This window comes from Onychostruthus taczanowskii, unplaced genomic scaffold (assembly GCF_017590055.1).
Source record: "Onychostruthus taczanowskii isolate IOZ18803 unplaced genomic scaffold, ASM1759005v1 scaffold14, whole genome shotgun sequence".
NCBI lineage: Eukaryota > Metazoa > Chordata > Aves > Passeriformes > Passeridae > Onychostruthus > Onychostruthus taczanowskii.
In genome coordinates, this window is record NW_024498573.1 from 7,913,969 (window position 1) to 7,933,099 (window position 19,131).

The 19,131-nt window shown below is 44.3% G+C and overlaps 3 protein-coding genes across 9 annotated transcripts in view; 2 read left to right on the forward strand and 1 right to left on the reverse strand.

Moving 5' to 3' along the window:
• Positions 1-11,490, forward strand: part of COL23A1 (collagen type XXIII alpha 1 chain) — a 178,642-nt gene extending 167,152 nt beyond the window's left edge. The window contains exons 18-28 of the mRNA XM_041397859.1: positions 430-474; positions 950-1,039; positions 1,363-1,434; positions 1,746-1,787; positions 2,570-2,596; positions 3,021-3,092; positions 3,185-3,238; positions 3,503-3,529; positions 4,014-4,067; positions 4,698-4,784; positions 8,593-11,490. Of these exons, the coding sequence (XP_041253793.1) occupies positions 430-474; positions 950-1,039; positions 1,363-1,434; positions 1,746-1,787; positions 2,570-2,596; positions 3,021-3,092; positions 3,185-3,238; positions 3,503-3,529; positions 4,014-4,067; positions 4,698-4,784; positions 8,593-8,640 (618 nt within the window). The 3' untranslated portion in view covers positions 8,641-11,490. The remainder of the gene's footprint in view (positions 1-429; positions 475-949; positions 1,040-1,362; positions 1,435-1,745; positions 1,788-2,569; positions 2,597-3,020; positions 3,093-3,184; positions 3,239-3,502; positions 3,530-4,013; positions 4,068-4,697; positions 4,785-8,592) is intronic.
• HNRNPAB (heterogeneous nuclear ribonucleoprotein A/B) overlaps positions 7,610-19,131 on the reverse strand; it is a 28,749-nt gene continuing 17,227 nt past the window's right edge. For 2 of the 4 annotated variants that reach the window (XM_041397431.1, XM_041397434.1), the window contains one exon: positions 7,610-8,130. The gene's annotated coding sequence lies outside the window, so the exon portion shown is untranslated. Of the gene's footprint in view, positions 8,131-11,630; positions 12,329-19,131 lie in introns of those variants that run through there. The other 2 variants (XM_041397429.1, XM_041397432.1) reach the window with 1 other exon arrangement.
• The window catches only part of PHYKPL (5-phosphohydroxy-L-lysine phospho-lyase), a 10,890-nt gene continuing 8,140 nt past the window's right edge, over positions 16,382-19,131 (forward strand). For all 4 annotated transcript variants that reach the window (XM_041397426.1, XM_041397428.1, XM_041397427.1 and 1 more), the window contains exon 1: positions 16,382-19,071. In XM_041397426.1, the coding sequence (XP_041253360.1) occupies positions 18,650-19,071 (422 nt within the window). In that variant the 5' untranslated portion in view covers positions 16,382-18,649. The remainder of the gene's footprint in view (positions 19,072-19,131) is intronic.

The window sequence follows — 19,131 nt, forward strand, 5'->3', positions numbered from 1 at the left end:
GAAGTGGGAGAAGCAGTGGTGAGAGGGGCTGGCAGTCCTGTGGCTGTGCTGAGCCACCCTCATTCCCACCCTCCCTGTGTGCTGTCCCAGCACTGTCCCAGGACCTGCTGTCCTCCTGCTTCACAAGCAAGAGTCTGTAACCTGTCACCAGCTGTTTCTTTAAAAGAATAATGTAATTTGTAGAAAAGTATCTCTTGAAAGAATAGGATGGGACAGGATTTCAGTGCCTTTTGAGGTCTCTGTGCCAATATCCAGATCAGCTGGTGATGCTGGTGGGTCACTGATGCCTCCTTGGTCCTAAGCCTGGCAGTGGCAAACCCATAACCACAACAGTTGTGTGTGAATAACTCATTCCTTTGCACAGTGCTTTCTAAGGATGAATCCTTCATTTAATTTACCACGGGCTCCCCTTTCTTTGTCTCACTCCAGGGAGAGCTGGGCTTGCCAGGTCCACCTGGAATGGATGGTGAAAAGGTGAGTGAGGCACGGCCGGATCGAGCGAGGCCTTGTAAGGAGCCAAATGAAAAGGAAGTTTCCTGTGTGTCTGAAAAGCAAATCCAGCATGCCAGGAGTGAGCTCTGCTGTGTAGGGGCAGCTGTGTCTCCATGAATTGATGGCCCTTTGCCTGCAGCCCCTGCTCTGCTCTGAGCGTGCTGATGCTGCTCGTGGCCGTGTCTGCCGAGCTAAAGGGGCTCCTTTCACAAGCAGCTCATCAGATGCTGTCTCAAATATTTTTTGTAAACCTTCCCAACCCCAAATGGCTGCAATCCCTGCTGCCCTGCAGCCCAGCCAAATTGCACCCTCAAAATTGGCATCTGTGAGGTTGAGTGTTAAAACATGTTCTCATGAGCCCGCAATGCGGAGGGAACAGCAGAAAGGCAGAAGTGGCTGCTGTGGGTCTTGTTTTAAGAGTTTTCTCCTAAACATGTTGTATTCTCTCAACTTGCAGGGTCCCAAAGGAGCAAAGGGTGACCAGGGCAGCATGGGGACCATGGGGCAGAAAGGAGAGACAGGAGAAGTGGGCTCAGCAGGTCCCCCGGTACGTCCCTCTGGCTGTCCCTGTCCCTCTGCTCTCGGTTCTTTGATGAATTATTGTTGCAAATGCTCAGAATGGGGCTGGGTTGGCTGATTTAAGCAATGACCTCTCCACACCACCTTCCTGTGGAGCTTTGAGTTTCCATTTCTAATCAGCTTATTCAGAATGTATCAAGGAGGAGAAAATATTTCTTCAAAGTCCCCTGGAGATGACCACAAGCTTTGCCTGAGCCAAGGCTGGTGTTTAGAGGGAGACAAACCTATTTTTCTCTCATTTTTGCTTTCCTGGAAGATGCACCATGTCAGTGCCACATTTTTATCTTTCAGGGAGCAGAAGGGCCAAAAGGAGACAGAGGAGAAAAAGGAGACACTGGGTCACCATGTCTGCAGAATAATCATGTAAGATCTTGGCAACATAAAGTCTCTTTCATGGCATGGGATCAGGCAGAGTTGGGGTGGAGAATACACCCACCAGACCCATATCCATCAGCAAATCCCAGCTGTTTTCTATGAGTGTCTAAATGGGGTTTATTCCTTAGGGAAGACAGTTCACACACTTAGCACTACAAGGTTATTTCGATTTTGTGTTGGTGGCTGAGATATTGGATGCTGCTGCCATAATCAGTGGGGCGTTAAATAATGATTCTGGGCTTTGTGAGGTTCCCACTCCTGACAGCCTTGTTAATGTGCTGCTTAATTCCCTTCTGCAGATCATACCTGAGCCTGGACCCCCTGGATTACCTGGCCCTATGGTAGGACTCTGAAGTGATTCCTGCAGATTTGTTATTGTATGTGATAAAGGACAAGGGTGGTTTGTTCTGTTTAGTCATTGTGGGCTGTCTTGAATCTGGGAAAAAAAATCAGGGAAGTGCTACAGTCTGATCTGTCTTTGGAGAAATTAAAGCACCCAATTTAGGAGAGTACATCAGAGTTTATGGCTCATTTTGCAAAAATCCCAGTTGTTCCTTGGGAGAAAAGATAAAATCTTGTGGGATGGAAAATCTGTTCCCCATCATGACAGTGTCTGCATTCCCCTAAATTCACCCAAGTCATGAAGTTTTCTGCCATCAGCTGCACTGGGAGAGGATGCAGGTGGTGGTGAACACACAGAGCATTTTTGATGGAGACATCAAAGGGTTTGGTGCCTACAGGGCTCCAAGAGGAACTGTCAGGGACATGGGAAGGCTGGGATGCCTCTGCTGGGCCCAAGATTCACCTTGAGAGACCATGCTTCAAAAGCAGGTGGCATTCCAGATGGCATTCACAGCCTGGGAGATATCCCAGCCCTGCCCAGGTGTGGAGGGCTGTGTTGGCACAATGCCACCCCCAGAGCTTCCTGTCACTTTCTTCAGCAAAGATTCTGGGGACTCTCACTCCCCAGAGCTTGTGTTGCAGAGCATTATTGTCCCATGTTACACAGAATGCTCTTTTTCAGTTCCCCTGCCCTCTGAGCAATAAATGATTTGGGAAGGAAAGTTTAGAGTATGTTTTTAAATTCTGGGTTTTTTCATATGCACCACTGTCTTTCCCACAGGGTCCTCCAGGAATCCAGGGGCCTAAAGTAAGTCAATAAATTAAATGTCACCCAGTTTCCCAGCTGCTAGTGCATTATTTACAGGCTCACAAAGGCCTGTCAGTTCTGGAGACTGAGTTTTTTGTCACTGTTGTCACAACACATCCCTTGGTTACACTGTTCAGCAGTTGGCATTTTGGAAAACAAGCCATTTTTCCTTCCAAGCATTTACAATCCAAACCCCTCCTCCAGCACAGAGTCCTGAGGGCTGGTGAGAGCCAGGGTTTCCAAACCAAAAGGCTTAAAACCTGTATTTTCAGCTATTTTCTTATATGATATGTTCAAGAGCAAAACATCTGCAGCAGTGTGGGTGTGAGCACCCCAGAGAAGGGGTGGGAGGTGGTGGGTGCATGAGGGGCTGCCCTGGGCACAGCTGCCAGGGCTCCTTGGCTGATCCACTTCATGTCTGCAGGGTTTGGATGGTGCAAAGGGAGAGAAAGGTGACACTGGTGAGAAGGGGGACCAAGGTGACACCGGACCTGCTGTGAGTTGTTTTCCCAAATCTCATTTCTGGCTGTTGACAGAAACCTGTCTCACAGGAAACAATCCCAATGTTTTGTTTCTTTTTAATTTAAGGGTCTCCCAGGTGCTCCAGGGCTCATTGGTTTACCTGGTACCAAAGGAGAAAAGGTAATCATGGGTGTGGGAGAGGAGCAGGGACATTGGGGTGCAATCCTAAAATAGGGGCTGTAAAATCCTGCTTGGGAAGTCCAGCCAGAGCTGCAGAGCTGGACCAGCACTACCCTGGTGGGTGGCAAAGGAGCAGCCTCCAGTCCCAGGGGCTCCTGGATGAGCCCATGCCCTCATGACCACGTTAAACCAACTGGATCTAAGTTTGTCTGCAGCACCAAGCTCAACACAGCACATCTTAATTTTTATTTTTTACATCTGCAGGGAAAGCCAGGAGAGCCAGGATTGGATGTGAGTATGGAAATCATTAATTATTCATGGTAGAAACACAGAAAATCTAACTTGAGATTGTTGGGAAAATATGTAGCTAACACTGCATACGCTGGTCCCCCTTAAACATAATGGCCATGGAGTGATGGCTGTAGAAAGGGCTGAATTTGGACCCTTTGAATTTGGGCTACTTCCACTGCACAGTGGAACTGCTCACCTAAAGGTGCTGCCAGGGCTTCCCTTTCCAACTGAGAATATTTGTACTGGATTCAGTGACATGAAAATTTCTAATAGCTGTGATGTTACTGGGGGTGGTGGAGCACTCCATTTTTCCAAGAAATTGCTGACAATACAACATCAACAGGAAGAAAATGTCATTCTTCACTGTGGCAGGACAGGCTGATGGCTGGAGTTGGCTCATGTTGAACTGAGCCATTCACACACTAAACTTACAAAATCTTCTTTTTTTTTTTTTCTTTTTTTCACCTAAAAATTGTGGTGACAGGGTTTCCCCGGTCTCAGAGGAGAGAAAGGAGAGAGAAGTGAAAGAGGCGAGAAGGTGAGTGGGTTATGGCTGTGTTGGTGCTTGTGGGGCAGGACAGGCTGCTCTTTTTGGCAGGCAGTGCTGCTTGCCCTGGAGCCACTGCTGAAAGGCCTTCTGTGCAGCCCAAGGATTTGCAAATTCCCAGGACAGGACAGGCCACAATTCCTACCCACTTGGAAGGGTTTTTGCAAGCCTGCCCCCACCCCAGCCCAGCCCAACCATTGTGGGGAAATGGAGCAGCCTGACAGCTCCAGGTTGCACAGAATCGCTGGTCTTGGTTTATAGACCTTGAAAATGGATCCAAGTCAAAGGTTTTGTTACAGGGACATTTAAACAAAGGGGTACCCAGGTGGAGCCAGGAGCCCAGCTGAGCACAGGGAGCTGCTGCTCCCACTTGCTGTCAGATACCAACCTGGCCTCCAGCAGAAACTTCTCATTTAGTCAATCTGCTATAAAATTATCTATTACAATATTTCCACCCAGCTTTAACTGAAGATTTTCACAGTGATTTCACTGCTCAGCTGAGGTCACACTAGTGCAAGTGTCCTTACTGTGTGTGAGGACTGGGACTCTGTGAGTGCTGGGAGACATGAACCAAAGGTGTTTCTTCCCCTTGCTCCTGCTATCTTCCTGTTGTTCTGACAGGGTGAACGAGGAATACCAGGGAGAAAAGGGGCCAAAGGACAGAAGGGGGAACCAGGCCCCCCCGGACTGGATCAGCCTTGTCCCGTGGTACGTCTTTCATTTCACTCATCCTAAGCATGGGGCTGAAAAGGAGACACAGCTTTGCAGCCAGGGAGGATTTGGGAGTTCTCTCTTTTGCAGTAAATCAGAGCAGATGGTTATTGTTTTCTCACTTTTCTTAATGGTTTATCTGCACTGCTGGAAGTTCACTGCTCACTGTAAGGGCTCCTCACTGGCCAGATGGGAGCAAGCCACAGCAGTAAAAATAAAGCATCTTTGTGTAAAGACCTTCTTATTGTAGTCAGGAACAATAGACCCCAGTAGAGCTCTTCAGGAGATAGTGTGATGCTGCTGGCTTGGCTTCTGAGCATGTTTGAAATCAGGGAGTAACTGGGTGCAGGGGATGGGAGCTGATCTGAAAACAAGGCCAGCTCCATCCCTTCCCTTCATCCCTGCAAACCGAGTGAGGGATGAGCCAGGGGAAGCATGTTGGGGTTGATAGCATCACAGCTCTGTCAAGCATAAGTGATGCATGAGCTGGAGCTCCCCAGGCTGCCAAGAAGTGCCTCTGGGAGGAGACCTCCCCTGGTTTCTCTGCCTGTGGCTCAGAGCTGTCCCTTCCCAGACACACCCTGGGCCACCGCCGCTTTCCAGGAAACCTCCTGGGTGTTTGAGCCTGGGGAAGCTGGATTTCCCAAGTCCACTTCCTGTACCTCTTATTCATTAGAGAGAGCCCACAAAAAAAAAAAAAAAAACAAAAACAAAAAACAAAACAAAACAAAAAAAAAATCTAGAGTGGTTTATAAAAAGTTATTTGACCTGGTAAAATTTACCTCTTTTTTACTACTGTTTCTCATATAATGACTAAAGGTAGAGAGATCCTTTCCCTGAAGTGCTTTGAAGCTGCAGGATGAGAAGTTTCAAATATGGAACTGAAACTGCTTAAATATAGCTGTTTAGAACTTTTAGAACTTAGTCCAGAAGCACCTAATTAAGAGTGCCAGCTGCTTGCTCCATGACAGTTCAAAAACCCATTTCTTCTCTGAACATGTGACTTTTCCCCATTCTCTGAGCACAGCCATGGCAGCCAAGGCTGTTGTGTAGCTCCACTACACCAGCAATAAGCTCCTTTAGTCAATATGCTTTATTTTGCCTGGAGATTGAATGTGAACTGCAATTTTTTCCTCTCTCGACATGTTGGGTGATTTATCCTTTATCTCTTTAACTGCGCTTTTACAAATGTGAATCTCTGGTTTGTGTACAGAGGATCTTTCCCAGATGACAGATTCTGCATGTCATGTGAATTCCCTACCATAAAATCACTCTGCTGACTCGCTGTGTCATCAGAAATGGAGCTGTGAAGCTCTAGACCCATCCTCCTCCCCCTGTGCTGAAACGTGGGTGTCTGTCTGTGTAACTCCTGTGTCCTTTACCATTCTCAACAAGCAGTTATTTTTCCAAACAGGGAGATCATAGCATTGCAGGCAGCAAAAGGGACCCAGGTTTGCCAGGCCTGGATGGGGTGAGCCTGCCCTGCCCTTTGGTACAGTATCTGCTCTGTCTTGCATGGTTTGTGTGTGTTCCTGCTGTGCCCAAGCCCTGACCCCAGGAGCAAACCCCTCCAGGGACAAGAAGGACACAGGGCAGCAGAACTGGAACGAGATGTTTCACTCTGGCATTTGGGGAAGGCTGCCAATGAGTTGTGCCTCCTTCTTCCCAGTTAAAATTACTTTAGATAGGGAGTATAAATCTTGGGAGATCATGCAGGGGATGCCAGTCCCTTTATGGTAACAGATGCTGGAAGTTAGTTATGGCTTCTCTCAGTGCCTATGGCCCAGTTTGGTTCCCCTTGTGCTGCTGCAGCCCCGAGCCCCATCCCCAGCTGGGATTTGAAAAGCTTTCCTCAAGCAAGCAGTCCTGCAGAGCAGGGCCACTGGCACTCTGGGCACCAGAAGGGTTTTGCTGTGTCAGCACAGAGCTCTGCTCAGGTTATCCAGTGCTTATGCAGGAAGGTTCGTGCTCTGCTCCCCAAAAGGGCTCTGCACCACTAGCTAAGAGAGGTCATTGTTTTATTTTCATTTTTTTAACCATAGAAAATGCTGCATGTTAGATGATTTGCAGTTGTCCTCGGAAAAACAAAAGGGCAGTAAGCTGTTTCTCTTTCAAAAAGTTAAATTACTTTCAGATGTGTCCAAGAAACCAATTCCTAACTTCAGGCCTGCTCTAACTTCTTACTTACTCCCCAGAGATGTTCTATTTCCCAAGCATCTCCCATCTTAACTACACAGAAAACACAGGACCCATCTCTGTTGAAGGCATTGTAAGCTGCAGTGGGTGATTCCTCCAATTAACTACAACGTGACCATTTAGCAAAGCACTTGTGCATTTTCCTGGTTAGTTGCAGGTTGCTTGAAATGTTGACTTTGTTCTGCAGCCCAGGGTGCAGAAGAGGCTTGCTGGGCTTTCAGTCCAGAGCATCAGCATGAGCCCCACACAGAGCCAGGAAGAGTCATTTTGGAGTCACTCATGTGAAATATGGTAGAAAGGTGTGGAGTTTTATGATGGCCAAAATAAGTATTCTGAATGCACAAGAAAGAGAAGTAGCTCAGGGCAGAGATAAACCCCCTGACCATCAGTGTCAGGGAGCACCTTAACAGCAGGTCAGCATGTTTTAGGTCAAACAACCACTCTGTCCCCTGTACCCATCACCCCAGACAACTCTGGCAAATGTACATGTTCTACCCCCTTTTTTTTTAATAGCTTTGGGCCAAAATATTGACTGTGTCTGCAAAAAAAAAAAGTGTGTTTTCTAACTAAGGTTACAGGAAAGCATGACTGCTTACACTCTGAGTAGCTGGAGAGGGTTACCTTACTTCACTGCATCTGTTTTATTGGGCATAGGCTATTTTACATATAAAATCAATACAGAATACAAAAAAATGTGATGACTAACATTTACAGTAAAAAATGTAAAATTGCATTTTGACCTGTATTTGCACTAGCAGTTCTCTCTGCTGCATCCACCTCTTCCCAGCCCTAGTGAGTCTGGAGGTGGCTCTGAGGGAAGGGTCAGTGCCTGTGTGCTCTCTGTGGCTCTACATGCAGAAATTCATGTAATTGGAGATCCAAGAGCCTTAAACAGATCCAGCATCAGGAAAGGCAGCTGAAGGCAGCAATTTCTTCTGAGGTGTCTTGAGAGAGCTGGTCATACATAGCTCGTTCCTCTTCTAAGGGCTCCTTCCTTTCCAGTGTTCTCCTGGAGTGAGAGCTCTTCTGATTTTTGTATGTTTCTTGTATCTCCAGTGGAACAAGACAAATATTTTCACTTCCTTTGCATAGTCCATAACTCATCCTATTCTCAGTTCAACTCGAGATTTCTTAAAGAAACTAAGTACTGCAGGATCAAATTTAACACAATTAGGACACCATCTAGGAAAAAAATACCTACATCACCTCCCCCAAACAGAAAAGCACATTTTAACAAAAAATACATTCCCACATCATGCTTTCCATATATATGTCTGATTGCAAAATACACTACCTTATAAAGCAGACTATGAAGTTAATGAACTGTGATTTCAAATCTTTCTATTTGTACACATTTTGTTTGTTTAAAGGAAAAAAAGGTGTAGATTTCCAATTTTTTTTTTTAGTTTACCCTGAGGTGTATTTAATTTTGTGTTGTGCGTGACATATGGATTACATTGCCTGCATATTTATTTTTGTGCATATACAATAAATGGGTTTTGCATGGTAATTAACAGTGCTGTTAAGACTTTCATTGTGACAAATGAGCTTCAGGTTTTTGGGTCCTGTCACTGTCAGGAAAACTGAATCTGTAAATTCAATTTTGCAGGGACCAGACGGACTGCCAGTAGCAGGATGTTGGCATAAGGTACAGTAACATTAATAATTGTATATCCTTGAACAGGTCCTGAGTAGTTCTGCTCCCTGCATGGTGATGGTTTGCACTGCTGAACATGCTTAAAGCAGCAGCTCACAGGCCTGGCAGACATGACATTATGCCTTGGGAGAGCAGGATTCCAGCAGCTTCAGGTCTTGTTCCCCCCAGCTCTAGACTGGTGCTGGGAACACCAAAAACTTGCTAAACATGACACAAATCATTGTTAACACTGTCAGTAGAGTGCCTTTTTACAGGCCTGCTCAGGCTTTTATCATGGCCAAGGAAGCTCAGGAACCACCCATGGAAAGGCTGCCCCAGGTGCTCATGTGCCTTTCTCAGTCCATACCCTCCCAGCTGAGAAGTTAACAATGGGTTGTCTCTTTGCTACAGAGTTCCAAACATTTCTTTCCTAACAAAAACTCTTCTGCCGTTGTAATTGTAACTCACAACCCTGCACTGCCTCAGTGCTCTGATCAGCACCCTGGGTGCAGTGGTCAGGTAATTGTAGCATCTCGTGCACCCAGAGCAGCCTGGGAGAATGAGGAGAGATGTGTCCTCCTGTAAAATGAGGATTTAATCCAGACTTGTAGGAGAATCCTCATTCTCCAACAAGAGTATGACTCTGAAGCTGAGTGGAATTACAAAGCCAGCTGTACACATGTGGTATGTGAACACAGCTGGAGTTAACAGCATGCCAGTAACTGATTGCAAACCCTCAGTTAGAATGTGAGCACACCCTTGGTATATCCAAGGTTTTAATTCTGTGTAATTTGTTTGGATGTACCATTAGTATTAAAGAAATCTGAATGCCAATCCTTATAGTATTAACAATAAGGTTAGTAAGTGTAATGAATGGAGCATTTCTCTGATCAAAATGTTTGTTTGTGTGTTCTTTTTCAGTGATCTCTAAGCATGAAGCACAATGTGTAAATAATGTGATATATTTTGATCTTTTTAATTTTTGTATAAAAAAAGGAAAAAAAAAAAACTTTTGACAGTAATATATTGACCTTTTTTTATACTGGATTCTGACATTTATGGACTTGGAAAATAATGTAAAGCTCTCAAACCTATACCATTGCATGGTAACACCAGGATTTGCTAAAGGTACCGATGGCAGTAGCTGAGGATGAACAGTGTTCCCTGCTCATGCTGCAGTGTGAACTAACAGTACTGAGCCAGCCTCGTGTGCCTTACTGCATGAAGGAGGGCAAAACCCCTGTCCTAATTTGGCTCTCAACTTCATATTTGCATTGTACACGCACATTAAAAGGGTGAAAAAACCTGGCTGAAAACAAAGAAAAGAAGGATGCAGCCCTGAAAATGAAAGAAGCTGCTCTCTACTGTCTGGTCATGCAGGAGAAGGATTTGCAACCTGCAGAGGAAACAAAGCCAAGCTCCATCCATCACTACCTGCTGTGGGTGTGATGGGAACACAATTCTGGGGCTAAACTGAATAACCTTGACTGCCTGTGGTTATTTCCTCTACAATCAAGAGAAACCTTTTTCCTCCAGAGGAAGCACCTCTGGGTCCTGTTCTGGGGTGTGATCCTGAAGATGTGCCAGCACTTTGTTACTGTGGAACACAAATTCCCCAGGAAGCCTCTGCTGCGGAATTTCAAACCAGAAAAACCTGGCAGTATTTCAGTGCAGGGAGCTGCAGGACAGGGAAGGCTCTGCTCAAGTCCCTTCTTAAACAACAGAGCACATAAATGCTGATCTTGGAGTTCCCAGAAACTGGGAGTTTGGAATATTTAATTGACTTGGTTTGTGGGGTTCATTTGCTTTTTATTTCTTCTTGGTTTACATGGTTTTAACTGTAAACTAACTCTGCACTCTCCTCTTGTTGTCTTATTTTTCTTCACCTTTTCAGTCTCTTTTGTTAAATTATCTCTTCTCAGGCACATCCCATGCAGAGCAGGGTAGTGGATAAAAATCACTATTATTTTGATATCTGCATATGCCACTGTGGGATCAATTAAAATTGCAAACTATTCCACAGTTCAACATTTTTAAGATGTTGAAAAAACATCAATTGTGCAGCAGAGAGCCATAAAAAAATATTTCAAAGAAGAAGAAGATGGCTTACAGCCGAGTCTGTTCAGCTTACAATGAAGATCAAGAAGCAACCAGATTCCTGTACAGGGAGGAGATACTTTGTATTAACAAGTTTTTAAACCGCACAGAGAGATACACAAATATTCATCCAATGGGTAGAAGTTGAAGCCACACAAACTCAAAAAAGTAAGCTGTGGGTTTTTATTGGTAAAACTGGTTAATCCTAACCAGATCAGTGATAAATTGCTATCACCCTTATGCCCTTTTCATTTAACAGATCATGTCTGGAGGAAATACTTTGCTCAATACAAGTTGCTGGGTTCTGAGTAGGAGTTCTAGGTGAAATCAGGAGCCTGACTGTAGTATCAAACACAGTATTATGGCTCTTTGTGGCCTTGATCTTAGAGACTACAGAAGGGAGGCAGTTTTGGTGCACTGAGTAGATCCAAAACCTCTGTTAAGATTCTTGCTTCACTGCCACTCTCACTGCAGCTACTGCCAGAGGGACTGAGAGAGGGATGGGACCATCCAGGTGCCCCCTGCGCTGTCCAAGCTGACCTAGTGCTGGAGGTCTTGCTCCAATATTGTGAACAACAGTGGGAATGTGCTTGGTGCCCCACACAGGTAGGGTGATGCCTGGTGTCTGTGAGTTCTCAGCTGTCCGTGAGTTTACCCCAGGAGTCAGGGTGAGCCTGTGCTCTGTGCTGGTCAGTGCTGGAATGGCCACCAAGCTCAGGAGAGGTGACAGAGCCTCAGGGCTGTGGGCAGTGCATTTGTACCTGGCTGGCTGCTCAGGGGCTACACCTACACATCACTGGCTTTGTGGCTGTACTTGGCATCTCTAGCAGTTACTCACCATTTCCTTGGTCACCATACAGATTAAATCCATGTTAAATTCAGATCAACTAACAAATCAAGAAACAACAATTATGTAACTCAAAACAGCAATGAAAATGCATTTTATTTACTTCCATTTCATGTTCTTGGCTATCACTTTTGGTGTAGGGGTTTTTAAAGGCATAAGGAGCAGCTAACAAGCTTCCACTGGCCTTTAGTGCTTTTGAAAAACCCCTTTAATATCCCAAATTAAAGCTAAAAAATTTTCTGTGAAAGGTTGAAGGCAAATCTCTCATTGATGTCACCAGGAAGATCTGTAATTGTTCCCTTAATGTACAGTTGCTCTTCCCATCTCCCCCAGTCATCTCCAAACTAAAAACAGTTCACTATTCCAAACCATACTGTGGGCTTCTACACTCAAATTCCTGCACATGTCGTGTTCATGGAACTTCTTTCAATATCAATGAGAGTTCAGTCCCCAGAATGACTGCAGAAAGCACAAGAATCTGGAAGTGTCCACAAACAATCTACAATGCAGATAGAAAAGTCTTGTTTTACATACGCTGGCAAAAACTAAACAGCTTTCTATCTAGCTCCTACTTGAAGAAGTTTGATATCACTGAAGCTACAAGACAAGCTAACCTCCAAAGCTTATGAAATTATATTAAAATTTATATTTTCTCTGAGGAAATACCCCGAAGTCCTATTATCTTCAGGTAAACAAGTCAGTATTCCGTCTTCAACTTGTGGAATATCCAGTGCTTGTAGGCATCAACTGTGACCACTGCCAGGCCTGCAAAACATTGATACAGAATACCAGAATAGTGCTTTACCCTCTCACCACTCTGCAAGGCCACCGTCCCCCTCCCAGCACAGAGCCTCTGCTGCCACAGCACCCAAGCCATTTGTTGGTAGTGGAGGAAGGCTGGAATTACCACTCTAACACAGCTGTGTCCACCCCCACCAGTGCTGCAGCTCAGCCACCAAATCTTTTGGTGATCCTCTTTAGAAGCTCCCAGGCAAAGGCCCTTGGTTCTGCATGTACAAAGATCATCTCTGCGTGTGCAGCCACTCAGGAATGTTCAGGACATTGGACTCACTGCTCACGGGCAGTGGCTGCTCTGGACTCCTGCAGCTGCCACTCCCATCAGGAATGCTGGCAGGTACAGGTCCTGCTGGACACTGCTGCCACTTTGGCTATGAGGAGCTCATACGGGGAACCAGCAGCTCTCCTGGATCTCTCCCCACTCCTTGGGGGTGGTACATCCACTGCACCAAGCCCTCATTGTGGAAGGAGCAGAGCCCTGTGGAGAGCAGGGACAGGATCCCCCAGCAGGGCTCTCACTGGCACCTGAAGTCCTGCCCGGTCCTCAGCTGAGATCGGTGCATTTGGCCTCTGGATTCTGAACAGTGTCCCTGGTTCCCTGCCCACGGCACAGAGATGGACCTCAATGACCTTTAAAGACTGTTCCCAGCCCAGCCATTCTGTGGTTATCAATCACATCATTCAGATCAACAGACTTTATTAGAGAAACTGTTGGGTTTTGTACTGATTACACAGAGTCTAAGAGGAAATCTCTTTAGACTTCCATGTGCCTTACACACAAACATATTTAGAAGAGCAGTTGTTAAATACAAAGCAGTCATGATCTTACTGCAGTGAGTTGAAAAGATGTGCTTTGCTCTGCAAATTCATGCCAGATCAGTTGATTATTTTCTCCTTCATATGAAAATGTTTATGTGGGTCTTTCTGAATACTTTGTGAATAGCTCACAAAGACAAATTTTACTTGTAGATGGTACTGGCAGTCTTGCTCAAAACTATGTCATGATCTCAGCCTTTCACAAAGCTTAGGGAGTTTTTCCCCCAGGAAATCTCTCTTCTTTTGTTTTCCCCTTTGGATTGAAAGAATCTGAGACTGCTTTACAGCAATTCCAAAAAGCAGCTGAATGTTACCACTATATGTCAGCAGCAATGAATATGATTGACAGAGAGGCTGCCAATGCTTATGAAATGTGGGTCAGGCTGAGACTTAGCCACTGATTTTTCTTGATCACTAAAATATTTGGTGTAACTTCATAGATTCATCAACAGACATTCTGGGTAACACACTGCAGTTACTGATATTGGGGGAACCTGAAACTCAGACAGATACATTTTTGTTTTTTAGTTGACAAAACAAAATTCCTTCCTCTAATTTAACTGCTTGTGAAAGCATGGTGCTTTCCATGAGGTTTAGGCAACCATGTCTGCTGCTGCCCAGGAGCAGAGGACACACAGTTTTCTGTAAGGCTTGTTCCATTTCAAACTGTAACTAATGACCTCCTTTCCAGCCACCACCAACATCCTCTCTCTTAACACACTGTAGCCCAGTGGGTTTTGGAATCAAAGCTCCCAAACTGAATCATAAGGGCACAAGAACTCTCTTGAGACCCCTGGAAGGCTTTTCAGCCCCAAAGCTCTGCAGGCAGGGCTGCCTTGCTGTGACACACAAGTGCATTCCGTGACTGAGGCTGGAGCTCTGCTGCTCCAGGAGTGCTGATGCCGCACCCACCCAACCCTGACTATGGGAGAGCTCCCTAAAGCTTCCAGGGAGGATGGATTTGGGGAAGAAGGGAGTAAGGCAAAAAAACCCATGTGTGTAACTCCACAGCTTGAGAGGAACCCTGCCAGAGCATGAACCCAATAATTTGGCCTGTTCTCAAGGGGACAAATGAGATTAATTAAGAGTTTTGCAGCTCAGTCACAGCTTGGCCAGAGAGTTCGGGAATATTTCTTTGGATTACAAAACAGGTGCCAGAGAAATCCTCAAGTGACCCCAAACTGGAACTGTTCCCAAGTGTCAATTCATCAATATTTTAGTTTAAAAATGTCATAATCAAGATATTGCCACATGCTTTGTTTTATTCCCATGGGGAGTCACCTCTTCTGTATGCACTGTTTCTGACACCTCCTGTATATATACTGGTGATGGAATTTATTTCTGTATGGATTTTTCTCCTGTGTATTTAAAAGTAAGAATGTTTCTTTTCATGGTAATGACTTTTTGATATGTTTTCTTTTTAGGAAACCAATAGATAAAATATTTAGATATGCTTTTGTCTTCTATAATTTCATAAATTTAGCATTTGAAATCCTTAAGCAAACCAGCAAAATATGTGGGAGGTTTCAGCAGTTTAAGACATCCCATGCAATGATGCAAAGTAATCCATGGAAAATGACACCAAGATTGTTATTAAGATTGTTATAGTAACCACTACCCTGGGTAAAGTTTTGGTTTTGCACTCAGCCAAATATAGCAGGTCTTGGGCAAGAATTCAAGAACTCACACTGTAATGCACAACTGATTAAAATATCTAATAAAAATTAATTAAAGTATTAAAATGCCACAAAGTTTCCAGCTTTCTCATGATGGTAAATAACTCCCCTGGCCTGTCAGTGTAGTATGTGTATTGTAAAGGTGAATGCTGGTTCAATGCTGCCCTCTGGAGGAGACTTTTTTTTAATAGAAGCAAATTTTATGCAAATTTTGTGCTGTGACAGTGTCTCGTAATTTGCAGCACACATGACTTTTGTGTAACTCTGCAGTTTGAATACATACTTGTAAAAGCAGGAGTGCATGATTAGAATTTTTTTTCCCAAATCTGGTATTTCTTGGGAAACACAATTGTATTCTCATGTTTTTTCAGTCCCACTGTTACCTGGATAATTTACAGCATTACACAAATAAAATCTACCTATAGTAGGTTTCCTGACACATTTCTATTTTTAAAATTTTGAGCATGAAAGCTCTGAATTATTTTCTTTGTAGGCAACAGACTTCTCTCTAAGATATGCAAAATATTAATAACTACAAATGATTAAGCTATAGAAATTTAAATGTCCCCAAACCACTCATCCTGGACAAGTAGTGCAGGTATGTGGCTGAATTCAGATCACTGAGTTTGGTTACAGTGTGCTCCAGCAGAGGAAGGAGTGTCCAGAGGTGGAAAGAACCTCAGTATTGCTTTGTTTAATTTGAAATTCCTGCTTTTTACCTGTTCAAGACAGGCTGACGTGCTGAGCAGCACAGCCAGCCTTGCAGAGCTTTAACCAGGAGATTTTTCAAGTGAGAAGTTACCTACATGGATAATTTCAAAAGGCCTGTGACACTCTAACTTGCCAAGGCAATCACTGTGGCACACACTGAACCTGGCAACTTAACAGGCCAGCCTTTATGTAAGCATATCTCTTGACCCTTAGCAATAGTTGGTTGGTTGTTTTGTTTTTTTTTAACAAAAAGGAAGGGGCAGAGAGAAACTGGTCAGTCTAGTTAGTCCAGTCTCAGTGTCACTTACTGGAGTCACCTGCCTTTTAACCATGTCCCTGGCACTGCACCGGACCTGACCATAATTAGTTCAGTTTGAAACACTCCAGAGCTCCACTTGGGGGAATCTATTACAGACTGAAGCAAACCACTGAGTAAAAAAAAAAATTCCTAAACATTATTTTCCCTTGTGCTAATTTATATTTGTATGCTAAAAATTGCTTTCAGTACTTTCACATCCCCAGGTGAACTACTGCAACTTTGCCGTGTGCTTGTGTCCCATTAGGTGGCACAACACCAGGGTTGTGTGACTTTGTGTAACCTGCAGCTCAAGTAAGTGCTGAAAATCTGTCCCTTAGATGTGAATGGAGGAAGAATTTAATAGATTATATTATTATTGTATTTTGTAGAGAGCCTGGGGGAAACCACAGGAAGGCTGGGAAAATGAGTTTTCCATGCATAAGGAGTAGACAAGAGAGAGGAGTAAGAAATACATTAGTAACATTTGTGGTTTTCCCATGACTTAGGACAAACACATGAGTTTTCCATGCATAAGAAGTAGAATTATTGACAAGAGAGAGGAATAAGAAATACATTAGTAACATTTGTGGTTTTCCCATGACTTAGGACAAACAATTAATTCCTGTTTTGTTAAGCTCTGCTAGAAGTTGACTTCAAGTGTGGTTTCATGGAACAGTCAGCTCACTTCTGTGTCAGCTCACTTGTGTGGTCTCTTACATGACTTAGATATTTATGAACAGAAATTTAAAAAGGAGGTGACCCAAGTATCTGTAAATGACACTGATCCCATCTGCTGCTTTTTATTGTACTGTTAAACACTGTATTTAAAAAGTTCATTTTACAGGAATTTATTAAGTGTAGGTGAGTGCTTGTTAAACTTGTATTTCTGCAATTACATTAAAAAGTACAGTCTGGTTTTGCAAAGCCAAAGCACCCATGATATCCATCCACTGAACTTGTAAATTTAGCAGGAAAGGTCCTAAGCTGCCATCAGTGCAAATGAGAGCTGGAGCCTGTTGTGTTTGCTGGTTTGTGTCATAGACTGCAGTTTTATAAACAATTTCATAACAGCTTTTTGAGTTTCAGTTTGGGTTTCTTTTTCTGCTATCTTAAAAACAATCAAAACTACTGAATATGAAGAATGTTCAGCACAAATGCCACAGTCAAAACTGAAAGCCCACTGCTTTGCTGCATTACATGACTTTGGACATAGACATGATAGAAAACTGGTGTGTACACAAGCATTTAAAAAACTGTACCTGCTGGTAACTCAAATCTGTATACAGTTTAGAAAAATACATCCAGTATGTGCCTTATCTGACCATATTTGTTTTGAAGTTGAGTCAATAGAGCTTAATCCTCTACCACATTATGCAAGTGTCCCTTATTTAGGTGAGTGGTTGCATCACTCCAGGGAGGCTGTTCAGAGGAGAAAAGGCTGTTTGTGTGTTTGCAGCTTGCCAAAAATGAGTTTTGAATGTATTTACATGGTATTTTATACAAAGCTGGCTAAATCTCTGTATGTGACCTTTGAAAAGAAATATATAGATATTAAAATTACAGAAAATGTACTTAACATCTCCATTTGCAAACTTTTTGTGACTTTTGATCATGTATGTGCCACGAAAAGTATTCTATTTACTCTTCTTTGGGGAACAACTACTTTAAAAATGAAGGCATTAACAACAGTATTTCTTATCCATTGTTTTAACATGTTAAAATGGTATTAATTAGTACTACATCATGTATTTCTAGTTTAAAGCTGTAACGGACAATACATTACCTTGAGACCTAAAAAAACTTTTTTCTTGTGCTTTTTTTAATAAAAGCAAAGACTTTAAAAATGGTCTCTCTGTACAGATTACTTTTACAATTGTGTGAATATGTATAATGAACTCTGCATTTGTAACCAAGAGTAAACTTGCCAAATTGTAAATGTTCAGGTTGTTATTATAAATACCTAGTAAATATCTTAACCAGACAAGAGTTCAAATAAAGATTAACAGCCATTATTAACTTTTTCTCCACTGTCTTTTGTTACTTAAAACCTGACCTTTATGAAGCAGTAGAGTTAGACTAAGTTCAATCTACCTTTACCATAGCAATCTGGTTTTACATTCTCCATATTGCACAAAATTTAAACTGCTCTTGTGTTCATCAAGTAATTGCAGCTACAGATAACTATTGATGGCTATATCTAGCAAGAAAAGTCTGCCAAGTGTAGTTTTAAAGTTATCTGTTCTGTTTTTCTAGAGTTTTTAAAAGCTGTTTGTCAGTTTAAACCAAAAGAATGTGAACATGTATTTGGAAGGAAAACAAATGTGTCATTTTCTAGAATCGAGTTGGAAAAGTTGATGAACTTGGTTAGGGGATACAACACCTGCAGGAGCAGAACTCAATCCATGGCAGAACCCCCTTCTGGTTCTTTACCCTATTTTCCTTTAGGTAATTCCAGTCAAACAGGAATGGAAGAAAGATCATTCTAATCTGATTGACAGCACTTCCTCTTTTAATCCTAACTATTACCTGCTTTAGGGTTGGCTCTGAAGGAGTCAGTCGGGTGTCTACCTATCTGCCACCAGCCAAACACAGGGCTACAACATGTAAAAGGCTGGGTTTGCTTCTGCTTTAACAATGATGTGGAAGATTCATTTCTGTCCTACAACCTTGGCTACCCACTCAAATTATTTTCAACTGTAAAAGAAACTTCCTCGATGTGTATTTCAATCACAGAGTGCTAAAGATCCTGAAGTTCCTCCCTCGGAGGTGAGTGGGGTGCGGGGCTGGATGAGCAGTGTAAAGTCCTGGGGTGTGCGGTTTAAGGGTGAGCTGCCAGCAGCCCTGCAGACCCCAGGGGCCGCAGCCTGTCCCCATGTGTCCCCACTCCTGCCTGTGAGCGAAGCGCTGCCCGGTCCCGCCGGGTTCCCGGGTGCGCTCCTGCAGGAGCCGCTCGGTGCTGCGCTGCGCCCGGGGCTGCGCTCGGCGCTCCGGCCGGGCCGTGCCCGCGTCCCCGCGCCGCCGCTCCCGCCCCTCCCTTCCCTTCCCCTCCCCTCCGGCCCGGCCCCCGCGGGAGGCGGCCGCTCCTTCCCTCCCTCCTTCCTTCCCTTCCCGTCGCTCCGCTGCCGGCCCGCGGGCGGCTCGGCGGCCATGCGGGCGGCACAGCCGCGCTCCCGGCAGCAGACCCTGGCCCTGCGAAGGCAGCTCGTCGGGTGAGTGCAGCGGGCGCGGGGCCGGGGCCGGGCGGGCGCTGCCGCCGGCCGTGGCCGGGA